This window comes from Ochotona princeps, chromosome 12 (assembly GCF_030435755.1).
Source record: "Ochotona princeps isolate mOchPri1 chromosome 12, mOchPri1.hap1, whole genome shotgun sequence".
NCBI classification, from domain to species: Eukaryota; Metazoa; Chordata; class Mammalia; order Lagomorpha; family Ochotonidae; genus Ochotona; species Ochotona princeps.
This window is the reverse complement of record NC_080843.1, coordinates 59,581,602-59,600,561: the sequence shown is the minus strand read 5'-3', so window position 1 is coordinate 59,600,561 and position 18,960 is coordinate 59,581,602. Positions and strand designations below refer to the sequence as shown.

General features: G+C 42.1%; 1 protein-coding gene across 1 annotated transcript in view; it reads left to right on the top strand.

The window, feature by feature from the left end:
• Positions 1-18,960, top strand: part of B3GLCT (beta 3-glucosyltransferase) — a 116,963-nt gene that overhangs the window by 73,195 nt on the left and 24,808 nt on the right. The window contains exons 9-12 of the mRNA XM_058670898.1: positions 1,120-1,239; positions 2,318-2,387; positions 14,359-14,472; positions 16,151-16,250. Of these exons, the coding sequence (XP_058526881.1) occupies positions 1,120-1,239; positions 2,318-2,387; positions 14,359-14,472; positions 16,151-16,250 (404 nt within the window). The remainder of the gene's footprint in view (positions 1-1,119; positions 1,240-2,317; positions 2,388-14,358; positions 14,473-16,150; positions 16,251-18,960) is intronic.

Sequence of the window (18,960 nt, the reverse complement as noted above, 5' to 3'; positions counted from 1 at the left end):
CAAGCAGGGAGCTGGATGGGAAGTGGAGCTGCCGGGATTAGAACCGGCGCCCATATGGGATCCCGGGGCTTTCAAGGCGAGGACTTTAGCTGCTAGACCACGCCGCCGGGCCCAAAAATAATTATTTTTTTGTGATAGAGTTTCATAGGCTCAGGGATTTCCCCTGCTTCTTCCCCATTAGTCCTCCTCCTGCTAATTTCCACTGTCTTATTACAGTAGTATAGTCCTTCAAAAACAGTTGCTAGTCAAACATTCTGCTATTTAAGTGTGTCCTGACATTGTAGGCATAGACAGTGATAAAAAGTCCAGCATACTAGTGTCAAGATAGGTTTAACAGTTTCATTAGGAGTCCATCTTTGATTTGGAAGTAGATATGTGTACTGAAATGTATCTTCATGTCTCGGCATGCTAGTCTTCAGTTTCTCTACATGAATGTATGTACATACGTGTTGACTTGTATGTATATATCTTGACTTTACATGAAGGTTGCCTTATATCAGAGAGAACATATGACATTTGTCCTTTTGAGATTGGCTTATTTCACTGAGCATAATGGTCTCTAGTTGGGACCATTTGGTTGCAAATGGTAGAATTTCATTCTTCTTAGTGGCTGAGTAGTATTTCATGGAGTAGATATACCACAGTTTCTTTATCTACTCTGCTTTCAATGGGCATTTTGGTTGTTTCCATGTCTTTGCTATTGTCGATTGGTGTAAATATAAGACATCGTGATGCCTGTCTAATGATTTTGAAGATACTTTATGCAGCACCTTTCGGTGTTTGCAGCGGGTCAGCGATTCAGCGTATTTAGTTACCACATTGTGGAGACATCAGAGTCATGATAATTTTTCCTTCCTTGTCTTTTCCTCTGACATTTTATAGTGTGTTCTCCCCTGAAATTGCTTATCAGTGACTTTGGAATGCGTTGAAGTCAAAATGTTGATTCATGGTTGACTGTTTACTATCAGTAACAGACTTGACCTAAATAGAATAACCTTTTTTTTTTTTTATGGACAAGCCAACATGTTTCAGTCTAGTATCTAGGGGATATGTGCTGCTTCCTCTCGTGCTTCCCTTGACCAAGTTCTTTCTTCATTGCTGTCTCCTCTCTCATGGCAGATTGCTCTCTACATTTGGGACAAAGGAGGTGGACCAGCCCTTACCCGAGTGCCTGAGTTTTGTACAGATGGTGTGAACTCCAATTGTGCTACCACATTCCATTCTTTTCTACCACTTTGTGTAAGTAAAAGAAGAAAACCTTCCTTGGAGATCAAAGAAAAATGTGCATTATTTTGCATAATATTTTACAGTTGCCTACACAGAGCTCACAGAAAGGCCTTGATCCAGTCCTCAAAATGGGTTTGATGACCCAGAACTCACTAAATTATTCACAGTCCCCCCCTCTTGTAGGCGAAAAGTGCATTCCCCATCCTGTAAGCTGGCTTTTTTCTCATCAGCTACACAAAATTCTCTGTGCCATTATAAAAGAAGAATTGTCACAATACAGCATGATGCAAACCTTGGGCAAGAATCTGTCAGGATTGTGCAATTTGCTGGGGAGGCTCGTGTTTCTAGACTTTCCCCTGCTGGCCCTACAGCCAGCCCCAGTGATGTCAGAGCTGGACTGTCATTATAGGCCTGTGATGGATGATAGAGGGCTTGGGACAGCCCCTTCTCCTGGGCTTGGGTGGGTGACAAGTCCCTCCCTGCATCCTGTTCATCTGCCTGGTCACCATGGGCTCCTGAGTTCTCCCTGCCCAGGGTGTTTGAAGTTGTTCCTTCTTTGGCAGAAGACGAACTATACTTAGTCCAGAGAGGAGGGGTTCCAGAGGGAGTCCTAAAAATACTTTCATGCTCAACGTCCAGGCCCAGAAAAGGGAGTCATTTCTTATTCTGCACTAAAACATCTCCGCCCACCCCAGCTTCCTGTTCTCTGTCACAATCTTCAGCAGCTGGGAAGAGAGGCCCGTAACATTGACTGGTCACTTACTGTATGCTGACTGAATTGTAGTCACAACAGCGGCATTCCGGGGGTGACTGCTGCTTGCTAAATGAGTGGAGTAAGGTTCAAAGAGTTTTAGACACTTGTCAAGATGACAAAAAGTCTGTAAAGGGCAGAGCTGGGAGGCAGATCTGGGGCTGGCTGCCCTAAGCAGCTGTGATAGCCACAGAACTGCAGTTCTTTTACTTTATCCACACTAGATATAGGACTGAAGTCCCTGAAATCGGTTGATCGGAACTCTCAAGCATGTGAGGTGTCTTGTGGGTATGAAGATTATGCTGATTAATATTTGTTCATTTGTTCCTTTTTATAAAGGGAAAGCCAGTGAAGAAGGAGGATATTTTTGTGGCAGTGAAAACATGCAAGAAGTTTCACAGCGACAGAAGTATGTTTTGGGTTATTTGTTTTTATTGAACCTTTGAAAAATGCGTGCTAACTTTTGAGAGAAAGTACAATCGATAGATACATTCAAGACAGGGAAGAATGACCATACAATGTCAAAGTGAAAACTGGCTTTTTTTTTTAAAGTAGTTCTACTCATGATACCACTTCGGTTACCAAGATGAATTAGGAAGGACCATTTTGTACTGGGACATGAATACTGTTTACAGCTGTGTTTTCAATTGGAAGTAGAAGAGCTCCACCTTAGCAGTCTGGGAGAGGAGTGAGTAGCTATCCATTTGGTGAAACAGTGTCCCATTACAGCGTGCGTGGTTGCTGAACCCTCTGAACAGTATTCCAGGGGATTTCAAGGTAACAGGAGGCAGCAGAGTGCTCTTTTGAAGTCTGTTCCTATGTTTTGCTAAAGATACACATTTGCTCACCCATCGGTGTATTGGAGAGAGGGAAAAGCTGCCTTGGAAACTGTTGGCTTCTTGGAGAAGAACCCTGCCGTGCCCATGGATGTTGTTTCCAGGTTTTTGGGTGTCATTACAGAATTGTGCTCACTGAGGGTGATAATGTTTTTGTTTTTTTTTTTTTAAAGTTCATTCTATGTATAAATAGACACGATTTCTTTTCTCACCTTATTTCAAGCAACACTTCTGAAATTGAAAATTAGGCAGTCTTTTGCATTTTCTAATTTTAGCACATATTTTAATTTTTTTCTTTCCATGAAAAGACTGTTGATTTTACCAAGGGTATGCTATTTCTGTAGAAGAGATTTCTCAAGCAGCTGTCATTTTCATGCGCTGGAGCTATGGGGGGAACTTCCTTTGTGTATTTTATGTAATAACACCATACATACAGATTGCATTCTGAAGGGGAAGATACATTCCAAATAAAAGAATATTATGAGACTCAACAAAAATTAAGCTTCAGTGATATTCTATGTTTTTGAAGTTGGGGGTGCGGGAAGAGAGAGAGGAAAAGTATGTATTGGTTGTCTCCCCTGATGTCCGTAGAGGTAAAGTCTGGGCTAGTATGGAAGCCAGGAGCTGGGCACTCCGTCCACAGCTCCCGTGTGAATGGCCATTCGTTGAGCCATTAACGCTGTCAAAGGGTACACTTGAACATAAAGCTGGCATGAGGAGCTGCAGATCCAGCCATTGAACATGGATATTCTGGAGTGAGACATGGATGGGTGTTCCACCTGGCATCTTAACATTAGGCCAGATGCCCACCCTGACGTCTGATGGAAAAAGCCCATTGACTATAAACTTTCATATTTGCCTGAAACAGTAAATTTGAGTTCCACATACTATGAAATTAGCTTAAATAAATGTATGTTCCTTAGGCAAGGATTCCTGATACACTATTAAGAATTAGTATAGGGCCCAGCACCGTGGCCTAGCGGCTAAAGTCCTTGCCTTGAACGCCCTGGGATCCCATGTGGGTGCCGGTTCTGGTCTCAGCAGCTCCACTTCCCATCCACCTCCCTGCTTGTTGACTGGGAAGGCGGTTGAGGACGGCCCAGGGTTTTGGGACCCTGCACCCGTGTGGGAGACCTGGAGGAAGTTGCTGGTTCCCGGCTTCAGATCGGCACAGCACCGGTCGTTGTGGTCACTTGGGGAGTGGGTCATCAGACGGAGGATCTTCCTCTCTGTCTCTCCTCCTCTCTGTACATCTGACTTTGTAATACAAATAACAATAAAAAAAAGAATTAGTATAGAAGTGGGGATACAATGCAATATGCATACCTGCTTGCAAATCAAAGATGGACTCCCAGTGAAACTGTTGGGCATGTGTAGACAGTGGGATGCTGTACTGACGTTGACTGTACCAGCAGTGTCGGGACACACTTAAATAACACACTGATGGAATCATGACTCCTTATGAAGGACTATACTATTGTAGCAACATGGGGAAAATCTGTTGGTGGGGTGGGAGCGTGGGGGTGGAAATCCTGGTCTCCACGAAATTGTACCATAAAATTTAAAAATTCAAAATAACAATTAAACAAACAAACAAAAGAATCAATATAGGGGATCTGGTGTGATTGCCTAGTGGCTAAAATCCTTGCCTTGTACATGCTGGGATCTTATATGGGCACCAGTTTGTGTCCCAACTACTCCACTTCCAATCCAGCTCCCTGCTTGTAGCTTAGGAAAGCAGTAGAGAATGGCCCAAAGCCTTGGGACCCTGCACCCACATGGGAGACCCACAGGAGCTCCTGTCTTCTGGCTTCAGATTGGCTTAGCTCTGGCCACTGTGGCCATTTGGAATAACTTTCTCTCTAAATCTGCCTTTCCAATAAGAGTAAGTAAATCTTTAAAAAACCGAAAGGAGTCAATGTTTAGAATACAATGTTTAGAATACAATTTTTGTGTGTTTTAAGTTTAGTCAATATTCAATATTCTTTTAGCTATTTTTATAATCTAGAAGATATTTGTGGGATGTTTTGACAAAAATCACTTTTTAAAAAGATTTATTTATTTTTGTTGCAAAGTCAGATATACAGAGAGGAGGAGAGATAGAAAGGAGGATCTTCTGTCTGATGAATCACTCCTCAACGGCCGGTGCTGTGCCAATCCGAAGCCAGGAGCCAGGAACCTCCTCCAGGTCTCCCACACGGGTGCAGGGTCCCAAGGCTTTGGGCCGTGCCTGACCGCCCTCCCAGGCCACAAGCAGGGAGCTGGATGGGAAGTGGAGCTGCCGGAATTAGAACTGGCACCCATATGGGATCCTGGTGCATTCAAGGTGAGGACTTTAGCCACTAGGACACAGTGCCGGGCCCAACAAAAATTTTATAGAAGAGCTCTTGGGGGAGAAGGCAGCTTTTTCTTTGGTTTAGTTTACAGCAAGCAGATGTGTTTGCATTGATTTAATTGATTGTGAAGCTGCACTCAGAGTGGTGATTATGTTCATAATCCTGGTGTTAGCACTGGTGGTAGTGGTGACATCTTCTCCCCTGAAACAAATGACAAGGACACAGGAAAATTAGGAGCCCTCCCCAGTGATGTGCTTCATACACTTCAGACTAAAACGAAGTGTGTTATTGTAACATTGAATAATCTAGCTTTTTGCTTTCCTATATTGTATAAGGTTGAGGTAGTCTTTTCTGTATCTGTGAAATGCTTTCTTTTTGAATTGGAGTCAAAGATCTTTAAAAATGACGAAATCATAAAGCCTGTTAGCATTTTTCCAAAAAAATTAATTGGTTTATATGAGTTACAGAAAGAGAAGATTTGTTTGTTTATTTGAAAGAGCTACAGAGAACGTGGGAGGGAGGGAGAGAGTGCGAGCTGTAGTCTCTTGGTTTACTCTCCAGATGGTCGCATCAGCCAGGGCTGGGCCAGGCTGAAGCCAGGAGCCACGAGCCAGGAGCTTCATCCAGGTCTCCCACGGGGGTGGCAGGGACCTACACATTTCAGCTGTTTTCTACTGCTTTTCCCAGGTCATCGGCAGGGACTTGGAACTGAAGTGGAGCAGTAGGGACAGGAGCCAGTACCCACAAGAGAATGCTGACATTGCAAGCAGTGGCTTTGCTCTCTGGGCCACAATGCTGGTCCCCCTGAGCAATATAGAACACTTGTTCCAAATCCGAATGCTTCGATCAGCTCCTGTTTATTTGGCTGTGTGCTCATTGAAATGTGAGACTCAAGAACAGTATGAGGCTCTCTGTTGCATTTCAGTGTCTTTCAACTTGGATATGTACGTTTGAAAAGCAAGGCCAAGGAGGCAGTAGAAATTTAGTGACCTTGTTGCAACTGTCATAGTTAAGGCTGGGGGAGTGAAGTCACAGGCTTAGGAGAGCGTTCAGTCACCAGTTGGCCCAGAGAATGGATGATCCACATATCAGTTACCATGCTGATGCCATTGTGCTTTTTTTTAAAAAAATGTATTTTATTTTGAATTCTGAATTATGTGGTATAATTTCATATAGGCTGGGCTTCCCCCCAAACCCCCATCCCCCATCAGATTTTCCCATTTTATTACAACAGTGTAGTCCTTTATAAGGAATCATAATTCTGTTAGTAAGTGTACCCTGACATTGTTGGTACGGACAGTGTCAGGCAGTCCAGCATCCCATTGTCCACACATGTCCAACAGTTTTATTGGGAATCTGTTTTGTCTGAAAGCAGGGATGCATGTTGCATTAGTCCCCCACATCTGTATATGATAGACCCCAGTACTCCATCACTATACATTTCCATAATTGAGAAGCCATGAAGCCAGGCCAACAACTGGTATGAGTTAGAACAACCACCACCACCACAACAGCATCCACGACAAATTACAGCACCATGAAAAAAATGTGCCACTGAGTAACTGACACATGGGTGACAAAAAGGAAACACAAAAGTCTCTTGGGAAAAATGATGCCACTGTGTAATTCATGAACCAGTGATGAATTCGACAAGAGAAAAGGAATTATTTGGAATAAACAAAACTGAAATAAAAAAACGTCAAAACACATGGAATATAGCCAAAAAAGCAAGCAACCAACCAAAAAACAGTATGGATTGGATTATTGAAGTTACACTTTCCATGTTGGTTTCCTTTTATAAGTGAGAACATATGGTATTTGTTCTTTTGTGATTGACTCATTTCACTGTGCATAATGGTCTCTAGTTGGGACTGCCTGTTGTAAATGGTATAATTTCATTCTTCGTAATAGCTGAATAATATTCCATGGAGTAGATTTAACCACAGTTTCTTTAACCACTCTTCTTTGGATGCACATCTGGATTGTTTCCATATCTTTGCTGTTGTAGATTGTGCTGCTGCAAATATAGGATTACAGATCCCCTTCTCATATGCAGATTTCATTTCTGTTGAGTATATTTCTAGGAGCGGGTAGCTGGGTCATATGGCAGGTTTATTTTCAATTTTCCAAGCACTCTCCATACTGATTTCCACAGTGGTTGTACTAACCTACACTCTCACCAGCTGTGAAGGAGGGTGCCTTGCTACCTACATCCACGCCAGCAGGTGTTATTAGCTGAATTCTGAATGTAGGCCAGTCTTACTGGAGTTGGGTGGTACCTCAAGGTGGTTTTCATTTGTATGTCTCTGATGGCTAGGGAGCCTGAGCATCTTTTCATGTCTGTTAGCCATTTGAATCTGTTCTTTTGAAAAATGTCTGTTCATTTCCTTTGCCTATTTTGTTACAGGGTTGTTTTTTAATGAACATTTTCTGGTATCATCTTTGAACATGCATGCATACATTTGATCATGTAGGTTCACCTTGCCAGCAAATTCTTGTGCTATGACATTATTATTGCTCACTTAGTATTATAGAGGAAGCAGAGTATAGAATGCTGATGCACAGCTGGCCCAAATCCAGTAGAGAAGGCAAGACTCACTTGGGTTTTCTGGCTGCTACATCTCTTGCTTTTTCTGTCTCAGCTAACATGTCCTTGAATGTATTTCAGACCTAAAACTTGACAAATCATCTTTGATTTTTGTATTGATCACCTCAGGGTCAGTGAAGAGTTGGCCAGTGGCTTTTCATTTTCAGCAGCAAGGGGCTTTCGAAACTCTTGATATCCTATACATACAGGGCTGGAATTCCCATTTCCACTCCTGTGCAAGCCCTCAGAGTTGCAGTCCAGCAGACTACATGCACTTTGTGTCTTGTCTTATTCTCTTTTCCTTGTGCACTCTGGTAGGAATGATTATGGGAACAAAGGGCAAATGACAGTGATTAAAAAAAAGCAACGTAGGGCTGAAGTGAAGCAAGTTAAGCCACTGCTTGCGATGCCAGCCATCCTACTTCTAATCCAGCTCCCTGCTGATGCACCTAGGAAAGCAGCTGGCCCGTGGACTTGGGCACCTGCCTCTGCCTCCCTTCCACTTAGGATGTCCGAGTGGAGTTCCAGACTCCTGAATTCAACCTGAACAGCCCCAGTTGAGTCAACTGAGGGGATGAGCCAGCAGGTGGAAGATCTCTTTCTTTGATTGTATCAATCTGTCTTTGTGGTCTTCCAAATAATTAACTAAATATATATACATATTTTTTTTTAACACATGAGGAACTGTCTTCATGTTTGAAGTATTAAAAGTAGGCATCCACAGATTTCAAAATTTTCTTGCACCCAAATATAGCATTTAATTCCATTTCCCATGAACTCTTGTAAGTGCCCTCTTATAAGTTGGCACATTGGGCACAGCGTATATGATCATGGTGTGAAAAGAATGTCAAGCTTGATTACTTTCCCTGAGGGCTGAGGTTTTTCTCTGTGGAAGTGCAGCTGTCAGGAAGCCTTCAGCTTTTCCTCAGCAGCCTTTCACCATGCAGCCCGCTCCTGGGCCAGTCTCACTGCACACAGCATCTGTTGCTGTCCGTCACACTGTGGCTTGCGAGATGCTCTCCCTCTAATTGAAGAGCTTAAATTGCTATTTGCTCAGCCTGTAGTCCCTTCTCGCAGCTTCTTGATATCTTACGAATAAGCACCTTATTCCTGCTTAAAAAAAAAAAAAAAGAAAAAACCTGTTTGTACTGCTGTGATTTGTCTGCAAGATGTGGATCTGAACACATGAAGAGGAGCGTTTGGTAGTGGACTCTGATAAAAGAAGCTCAGGTACCACGATACACTCTGCTTGTTGAAAAGGCAGGGCTTGCGTGGAAGTGCAGCCAGATGGATGGCCGCACACTGGAAGCAGGCGAGGTGATCACGTGAATGATTGATGAGAGACAGGTGTCAAGTGCTGCCTCATTTCTCTTTCCCTGGCTGTTGAGTAGCTTCAGTGTTAACAGATCGCCTTCCACTGTTGGCTGAGAGCACCTAGAAGGGATGCTTTTCAATCTTAGGTGCAGCTCAATCTTGTTCCTATAAAATTTGATTGATTTGAGAGTCAGAGAAAGAAAGCTCCCATGTGCTGGTTCCCTCCAGGGATGCCCATAGAGGCCCTGGGTTGGTGGCTGAAGCTTGGAGGCAGGATCTCAATCAGTCTCCCTTGTGGGTGGCAGGGATCAATTATCCTGAGCCATTTCTCTGCTTCCTAGGGTCTGCTCTTCCCAAGAGCCTGAGCTAATATTAGAGCCAGGCACTGAGATGCAAGCTCTAAGCATCTGAACTGTGAGGCCAGATGCCCACGCCACCCAGTTTTAAACTGAGGCATCAGTCTATTGTAATTGTGTGTCTAACTGCTGCAGGAGTGGAGCAGGGGCTGGCCTCTGAGGTACCCCAGGTGAAGCTGCTGACTGTAGTGCCAGCATCCCATATGGGTGCCAGTTTGAGTTCTGTATGCTTCACTTCCTAACTCCCTGCTGATGTACCTGGGAAAGAACAGAGGATGGCCCAGGTGCTTAGGCCCCTGTTCCATGTGGGAGACTTGGAGCAAGGTCCTTACCTCTGACTTTGGCTTGGCACTGTCCAGACTGTGAGACCATTTGGGAAGTTACCCAGAGGATGGAAAATCCCCCTGTGTCTCTACCTTTCTCTCTCTAACTGTGCCTTTCAAGTAAATAAAATAAATCTTTGAAAAAAAGTTGAGAGGTACAGTCAGACTTTTATTTTGGAGTTACTGACTTACTCACTGAGACAAAAGATTGGCTTGCCAGCCCCAAATAGCAAAACAATCAAAACAATTGTGTAGTACATTCAGGTTTGGTTGATTGAACATTTATAAAATGTTCTGGTGTTGAATTCATTTTTCCTGTGTAATTTGAGACAACTTTACCCTATTTACCAGGGGTAAAAGTGCATGTTTCTATACCTTGTACTGAGACATTTTGGTTTTGAGTCTACGAAATTCTAAGAAATGTTTATGCCATCCACACAGTTAGAAATTTTGTAGTAAAATTTTTACTTTGTTCCAATGTGAAGTTATCCTATGACAAGTTTTCCTAAAGTAAACGTTTACTCTTTTTTTTAAAGATTTATTTATTTTTATTGGAAAGGCAGATATACAGAGGAGGAGAGACAGAGAGAAAGATCTTCCGTCTGATGGTTCACTCCCCAAGTGACCACAGCGGCTGGAGCTGAACCGATACGAAGCCAGGAGCCAGAAGCTCTTCCAGGTCTCCCACATGGGTGCAGGGTCCCAAGGCTTTGGGCCATCCTCGACTACCTTCCCAGGCCACAAGCAGGGAGTTGGATGGGAAGCAGGGCCGCCGGGATTAGAACTGGCGCCCATTTGGGATCCCGGCGCGTGCAAGGTGAGGACTTTAACCACTATGGTATCGTGCCAGGCCCTACTCTCATTTTTAATCATGTGGTAGAAATTAGGTCTTTCTTGATTGACAGCAAGATAATTTATCATGTTACCTCATTGAAATATGAAGGGAGTCCTCAAAAACATGGAAAATGCATGTTATGAGAAAAACTGTGGCTTTGCAAATTATTTGGACCAAAATCAATTTATATTTTAATTCCGTTCCCCACTAACCTTCAAAAGTACCCTTGTGTTTTGTTAATGTTTAATATCTTTAGGAACACAAGACTTCAGTATAATGTAATATGCTTTACAAATATTAGAATGAATTTAGTTTAGAATTAAAACAATGTTAATGAAAAAAGGTAAATATGTTTAAAGTTTAGTTAATCCAGAATTAACCCTTATTTGAAGACATAGATTAAACTGTTGGTATGGAAGACTTTTCCTTAGTTTTTTATTCTTTTTTATGATGAAGGGAGAAACAATACAAACTATTGAATGCCTTAGATGTTGCAGCATCCCAATGCCTTAGTATCTGCAAATGGCCTGGTTATGAAGATTGGTATTGATAGTACCGGTCTTATACCATAGGAACAATTGACATTATGAATTCAACTGTCCTTTAAGCTGATGTCTGAGAAATAGTCCTAGGCTGTTTATTGGAACTCCGAGAGCTCCCATTTTGCTTGTTATTGACCACTTTCTTCTTATACACTATGCCTGTTGCTGGGGAACAAATCACGTGAGAACATACTGTATTTATCACCGTTTGTAAAATTTCTATTTCCAGTGTTTAAAGGCCGGTCGGTAGAACAGTCAGAGCCAAGCTCACACTCGATTTTGACTTTAGTGTCATTTAAATCAGTGACTTGAGAAGAATCATCAGTGCTGTTTAATAAAACTTTTAGGGGAAAAAATTAGTTAAAGAGAGGAAATTGAAGCGTAACTTGCACAGCCTGCAGGTCCTGTGTTGCAGCCTGAGTTATGTTCTTGATCTTTATGCCTGTGACTGAGGTTTTGGGGGCTGTGGATAGCTGGGAACTCTTTCTGGGAAACATCCCCTTGCTGATGACATGCAAAGCTAATTGCCACAGCCGTGCCAGAGTGTAGATTTTCTTTGTGCTGAAATTAGAAAGTAGAACAATGAGGTTCCTAAAACTGATTTTTTTTTTTTGCTTTTTCTTTTAAAGATTTATTTTATTTTTATTACAAAGTCAGATATACTGAGAGGAGGAGAGATAGAGAGGAAGTGGAGCTGCCGGGATTAGAACCAGCGGCCATATGGGATCAAGGCGAGGACCTTAGCCACTAGGCCACACTGCTGAGCCCCAGACATTAGCTTTTAATTTAAAGTATCTCGGACCACTTTGACAAGGAAAAACCTCTGTAATTATCCATTTATCTATGATTTCAGAAAAAATGACATTATATAGATAGCAATAATATTTAATGGGCAATTTGGTGATAATTTTAGCAAATGTCCAGAATTCATAGCTGTTCTTCATTCTTAATATCTGATGAACAATGTGCTACGAAATGGTTCACATTTTATTTTGTATGTACAGGTTTTGTGAGATGCATTCTAACTTTGCTGGCTTTATAGCTAATTGCTTAAGTTTTGCATTATAGCAACAGTGTTGCATAGAACTTATTTTTGGAAAAGACTGTATCTAATAAGATTTCAAAAAGTTAAGATTTGATTCATCAGAGTTGAAATTCTTTTTTTTTCAAAAGCTGTCTTAATTTTACTTGAAAGTTCATTACAGAGAGAGTGATATCTTTCAACTGTTGATTTACTCACCAAATGGTTGCTTCAGTCAGAGGTGGGCCAGTCCAGAGCTGGAACCCAAGAGTTTCTTCTGGGTCTCCCAAATGGGTGATGCAGGCCCCAACGATTTGGATCATCCTGCACTGCTTCACAGATCATTAGCAGGAAGTTGTATCAGAAGTGGAGCAGCCCATGTGGGATGCCCAGCACCACAGGCAGAGAATGAGCCTGCTGACACCAACGTGGCAGCCCCAGAGTTACGATTCTTAACACAGTATGAACTCTAAACATGATAATTTTTATAGGGCAAAAACAGAAACCTCATTTTAAAATTCAGATATGCAGGCAGTAATTTTTAAAAACACAGAACAAAGTAATTACTTGGATATTTGGGTAGGTGAGTTATTATTCAATAATGATCTGTTTGTCAGGCATGCAGACAGAACTACTTTTGAGCTTCTAAACTTTAAAAACTCAGGAAGTTATGTTGTTTGAATTGATATATCTGTTAATTATAGAGTTTTAAAGTCTGCAACATTTCTCACTTTTGTTTCTTCCACATTTTTCAAAAATACAACACAATAGTAGTCGTATTTTAAAAGACTTATTTTCATTTAAAAAGCGTAACTACATAGAGAATGCGAACTAGACAGAGATATCTTTCAGCTACTGGTTCACTCCCCAAATCCCTGCATCGCCTGGAGCAGAGCCAATTTGAAGCCAGGAGCCAGGAGCCTCCTCTGGATCTTCCATGTGGCTGCAGTGTCCCAAGGACTTCAGTCATCCTCCTCTACTTCCCCAGGCCATAAGCAGGGAACTCGATTGGAAGTGGAGCAGCTGGGGCATTAAGAAACACCCATATGGGATGCTGGCACCAGAGGCAGAAGCTTAGCTAGTGGCTCTGGCCCAAATAGCAGTCATATAGTGATTCAGTGACAAGATCTGGTCGTTCATGGGATCAGGTAGTCCTGTTAAGTCCTTCAAGTAAGGACATGCTTTATTTGAAGAGGTCTTCCACCTCTGCCATCAGAGGGATGAGCTTGTATCTCAGCCAGGAACCATGTGAAATACTCCAGTGCTTAGAAGTAATCTATACTTGTCCAAATGTTGAAGCTGGGTTAGATGAAATAACCAATTGGAGAAGGAGAAAAAATAATTTAAACACAGCGGTACAGAGCCTGGCTCAATAGCCTAGCAACTAAATCTTCACCTTGCATGTGCTGGGATCCCACATGGGTGCTGGTTGGTGTCCTGGCTCCTCCAGTTCCCATTCAGCTCCTGCCTGTGGCTTGGGAAGGCAATGGAGGATGGCCCAAAGCCTTGACCCTACACCCATGTGGGAGACCCGGAAGAGGCTCCTGGCATTGGATTGGCTCAGCTCTGGCCGTTGCGGCCAGTTGGGGAATCAGTCTGTGGACAGAGATCTTTCTTTCTGTCTCTCCTTCTCTCTGTAAATCTGCCTTTCCAATAAAAATAAATCTTTTTTTTAAACAACAGTATAATTAGAGAATTTTTCGTTTTGAGAAAGTTATTTATCACCAAGAATAGTAAATTCTTGACTCCAGGAATACTGAAACAGTGCCTCTAAAAATGAAGCTAGCATTGTGGGGCAGTGGGTTAGACTGCCACCTGCAATGCCAGCATCCCATATGGGTACCAGTTCAGGTCCTGGTTGCTCCACCAGCTCCTTGGTAATGGATGAGAAAGCAGCAGAGGATGGCCAAAGTACTTGGACCCCTGCACTCACATGAACGACCCGGGTGGAGTTTCAACCTCCTGGCTTGAAGGCTGGCCCTTCCTGGCTGTTGTGGCACTTAGGAGAGTGAACCAGTGGATGAAAGCTCTCTGTCTCTGCTGTTTTCTCTCAAACTCTTTCAAATAAATAAATATATTTTAAAAATGCTTCATGAAGAGTGTTTTAGCCCTGAGCTGTCACCAGCAAGTAATGTTGGCATTTCTCAGGATTGAAGCAAAGCTGCTGTGTTGTTTCAAGGTTTCCCTATAGAACTGTGCCACTGATTGTCACCTGTGATTTTTCTTTCAGTACCTATTGTAAAGCAGACCTGGGAGAGAGAGGCAAGTTTCATTGAATACTATAGTGACTATGCAGAAACTTCCATTCCCACTGTGGATTTGGGGATTCCTAATACGGAGAGAGGTGAGTCCTCAGTTCTTACAACTCCACTTATTAAAAATGCCCATCCTGAAACAGCTGTTTGGCTTAGTCATTCAGCCATCCCCCTTCTGTATGGGAAAGTCTTAGCTAATGCACTGCTCCATTCCTGAGAACAGCTTCCCATCAGTGCATGCCCTGGGCAGCAGTGGTGACGATGACCCCAGATCCTGGGTTCCTGCCACCCCAAGGGGAGATCAGGATGGAGTTCCTGGCTCACAGTGTTGGCCCCAGCCAGGGACCGCTGCTGGTATTTGGGAAGTGAATCTGTGGATGGGAATTCTCTTTCTGTTTTCCTTTTGCTTCTCAAACAAGCAAATAAATACTAACAAAAATGCTCTTTATGTAAACATACTAAATTAGGACAAAACCAAAGTATCTCATTGGTATAATTTTCAGCTTATGTAAATTTTCTTTTTCCTGCTTTACACTTTTAACATCTTTTCCCACCGATACAGGCTGGTTGTAGCACAATAAGAGCATTGTGGTGCAAACAAGGAGTTGTGCATTTGTGGGAATATACATTGCTAGTACTGAGCATGTGACGTTATGGTAGAGCTGGATAGGAGGGTTTCTTTTTCTTTTTTTTAAAAATATGTATATGTGTATTTATGTATGTTGGAAAGGCAGATTCACATAGAGAAGAGAGACAGTTAGGAAGATCTTCCATCTGCTGGTTCACTCTCTAAGTGACTGTAGCATCCATAGCTGAGGTGATTTGAGGTCAGGATCCAGGAGCTTTCTCCAGGTCTCCCATGTGGGTGCAGGTGCCAAGGCTTTAGGCTATGCTTTAATGCTTTCCCAGGCCACAAGCAGGGAGCTGGATGGGAAGTGGAGCTGCTGGGATGGGAACCAGTACCCAGATGGGATCCCAGCACTTGAAAGGGCAGGCTTAACCAATTGAGTCATGGCATCAGACCCAGGAGCATTTTCATCCCTTCGTCATTCATCATGGCCATAATGAAATGTGCAAAATTGGTTGCCTTTCTTCCCCACACAAAGCTGCTGTCCTCACAGGTCTTAGTTTAGTTCACTTTATTTGTACCTCTAAGTAGCACTTAACCAGTTTCTAATTGAGTTAACGTGCAGAATACATTATCATGTGTGTTAATGTGTTAATGAATAGGTAGTTGGAAATACATCTGCTTTTCTCTTCAGGTTTTTGTGTGAAGAGTTTCGTTTGTTTGTTTTGTTTTATTTTAAATCTCAAGAAGTACAAGTGGAAACTTGAACACCTCATTTTCAGAGGCTTCTGTCCATCTTAATTCTTACCCAGTGTTCTTGCTGCATTTTCTTTTGTTCTGTGGTTCTGTATTTCTTTTTTTAAGTAAAGCAATAAAAGTGGCAAGCTGTTTATCTCATTCTGTGGAGAAATTTATCTTGGTTCTTGTAGATCAAGTGATTCTGGGTATCCTTGTGCAAGTCCTCTCACCTCTCTGTTTCCTCACGTGTGAAGTGAATGGCTTAGACTTGATGGTCTCCGAGTTCCTGCTGGTTGACCCCATCTGTGAGCATTAGAGAAAGCTGGTTTTTAAAGTTTGAACTTATTAAGGCATGTGTAATATCCATGTTCTTATAACATCTGAAAACTGCAGTAAATGAACACAGTGAAGTCTACGTGTTACAGAGAAAATAGTGCATTTTATATTTTCTTCTTTATTAGGTCATTGTGGAAAGACGTTTGCCATTTTGGAAAGATTTTTAAATCATAGCAATGACAAAATAGCATGGTTGGTCATTGTAGATGATGACACATTAATCAGGTAAGCAGTCATTATCTTCTCTGTGGCTTTCTTTGATGGATGCTTCTGGTTTTAGCTGGGATTCAGGGATAGGCCTTAACCTAGCATCTGACATGAACCCCCTAGAGGACAATAGATGGAGACACTGGATGTTTGCAACAAAGGGCAGTTATCCATGAGACACAGGAAGCAAGGTGGTGGGGCCTGTGGCTGCCTTACCGGAATGCCAAAACGGAGTGCCAAACCCCACTTGGTTGGGGTTGGGGGGACTCTTGGTACAGCCTGAGGGACTCCTTTAATTGAAAAGATGGAGCTGAGAGTCATGGGCCATCAAGGCCTTAGTTTGTGGGACAGAGTGCGTGCTGTACAGGATAAACCTGGAGCTCTCTGTGGGTCCCCCAGTAAACCTCCAGTGGAGTGGTGAGCACATATGTTATGTGGAAACTACTCAAGGCTGGGAGAGGAGCCTGGGAAGATAATGGCAAAGCCTGCTGTCTGACACATACCAAACTTGGTGTAGTGCCTCTTCCTGCCAGCTGGCCTGGTAAGCCCGTGGTTCATACATCTGGGGTGGGTATACACAAGAGTGTTGCCTCTGTGGTGTGGGAATTGCTAACCCTGGAATCAGTTGTGCTCAAATTCTGCCAAACAGATGCTAGCAAGCAAGACCACCCGAGACCAAAGTGTTTCCAAGTAACTAGCCTGTATTAATGAGAACAAAACTCAGATTTATAGCAAGAGAAAAAGATCCAGCAAATCATTAATAAAGTTCACAGTCTGCTTTCCAGTCAAAATTACCAGACATGCAAAGCAGGAGGAAAATAACGAGAATAGAAATAAGTTGATTGCACTTGTCCCAGAATTTATGCGGTGTTAGAATTAGCAATTAGGAAGCTATTACCATTAAACAGTTACGATAGCTATATTCCGTATGTTCAGAAATGAGACATGGGAGGTATAAATCAGTCTGGAATCATACTTGCAGAGATGAAAACTATCTTACCTACAGTGAAAAACCTACTGGATGGTATTAACAGGAAATTAAACATTACAAAAGAAAATATCAATGAAGTACAACACAGAGATAAAACAATTTTAGAAAGTAAGCCGAGCATGATTGCACTTTGGGACAACTAGAGGCAGCCTGGTAAATATGCCATTGGAGAAGGGACATAGAAGTGTTTAAAGATTTCTTTTTCTGGGCCCAACATGGAGCTGAAAAAATGAAAAAAAAATATCAAGAACCTTCTTGAAGAAAATGATGTATGAGTCGTTGAAGAATTTAATGAGAAATTGTGTTTGAAGAGATGAAACTAAATTGAAATTATATCAAAATCCACGAGATACAGTTTCCACTTATCTTTGCTGGTGAGATGTATCTTCTGTAGGCAACAAATAGATGGATTTTGTTTTTTTAGTTCAGTCAAGTATCTATGACGTTTGATTGAGTTTAAGCCATTTACGTTCAGGGTAATATAAACAGGTGATAATTTGGTCCTGTCATTTAGCAATGGTTTGTTCAATGATTGATTTAGTCTTCTGTTGTCATTTTACTGGGATGTTCTTTACATTTGCCTTTGATTTTGGTGGGTGATATTCCTCTTCTCTGTCAAGAGAACATCTTTAAGAATCATTTGTAGGGCAGGTTTTAAAGACACATATTCTTTTAACTTTACTGTGGAGAAATTTTATTTCATTCAAAGACAAAGGAAAACTTTGCTGTGAACATTATTCTGGGTTGACAACTTTTTGTTTTTAGAATCTGGAATATGTCACTCCATTCTCTTCTGGCCTGTGGAATTTCCTGTGAGAGGTCTCTTGTGAGTTTAATTGGTGTTCCTTTATATGTCAGTTGATTTTTTTCACGTGCACATTTAAGGACCTTTTCCTTAAGTTCAGTAGAAGAGAGCTTGATTATCATGTGTCTTGGTGTAGATCGCTTTTGGTCAAGCCTGCTGGGAATTCTGTGCCCCTTCTGCATATTGTTTCCCAGTTCTTTCTCTAGATTAGGGAAAATTTCCCTTATTATTTCATTAAACACATTTTTAAACCCAGCTTATCTTTCTACACCTTCTGGGATTCCCATAACTCCTATTTGGCCTTTTAAGAGTGTTTTTCAGTTCTTGAGTACTTTTTTTTAAGCTTGATCCAGCTCTGCTTCCAGCTTTTTGTTTGTTTACCCCTGGTGACAGGAAATATCTTCTAATTTTGAGATTCTTTCTTCTGCTTCTTTCATTATGTTTTTTTTATTTATTTATTTTTATTGTTGACAATCTTTACATAGTTAATTACGGTATAAAGGTTCAGGGGCTACAGGGAAGTGGGTAAGACTTTTATGTCCATATTGTTTCCTTCTTGTATCTGAGGTAAAGGGGGATATTGAGAGAGAAGCCCCACCCAGTTTCCCACCCTCCCAAAGTCCCGGATGTGGGGCATGCTCTGAGATACTTGCTCAAGTGGTTTTAATAGTTCTCCAGTTATGGATCACTGCCAGTCTCACCACTCCCAGCTCGATGAGGTCATTGAAGAATCCACTGATTGTCACAGTCCATCATAGAGTCTTCATTTGCCCAGTATTTCGCTGCCCAACATATAGCTGAGGTGGTTGACTGATTTGTTCTGTCCTCTATCTTTTCTTGGCTAGGGTTCTGAGTCCAGCAGGGAACTAAGCTTCAATGCCCATTGACAGGTACAGGAGCCAAATGGGAAGCGGGACAGACTGGACTAGTGT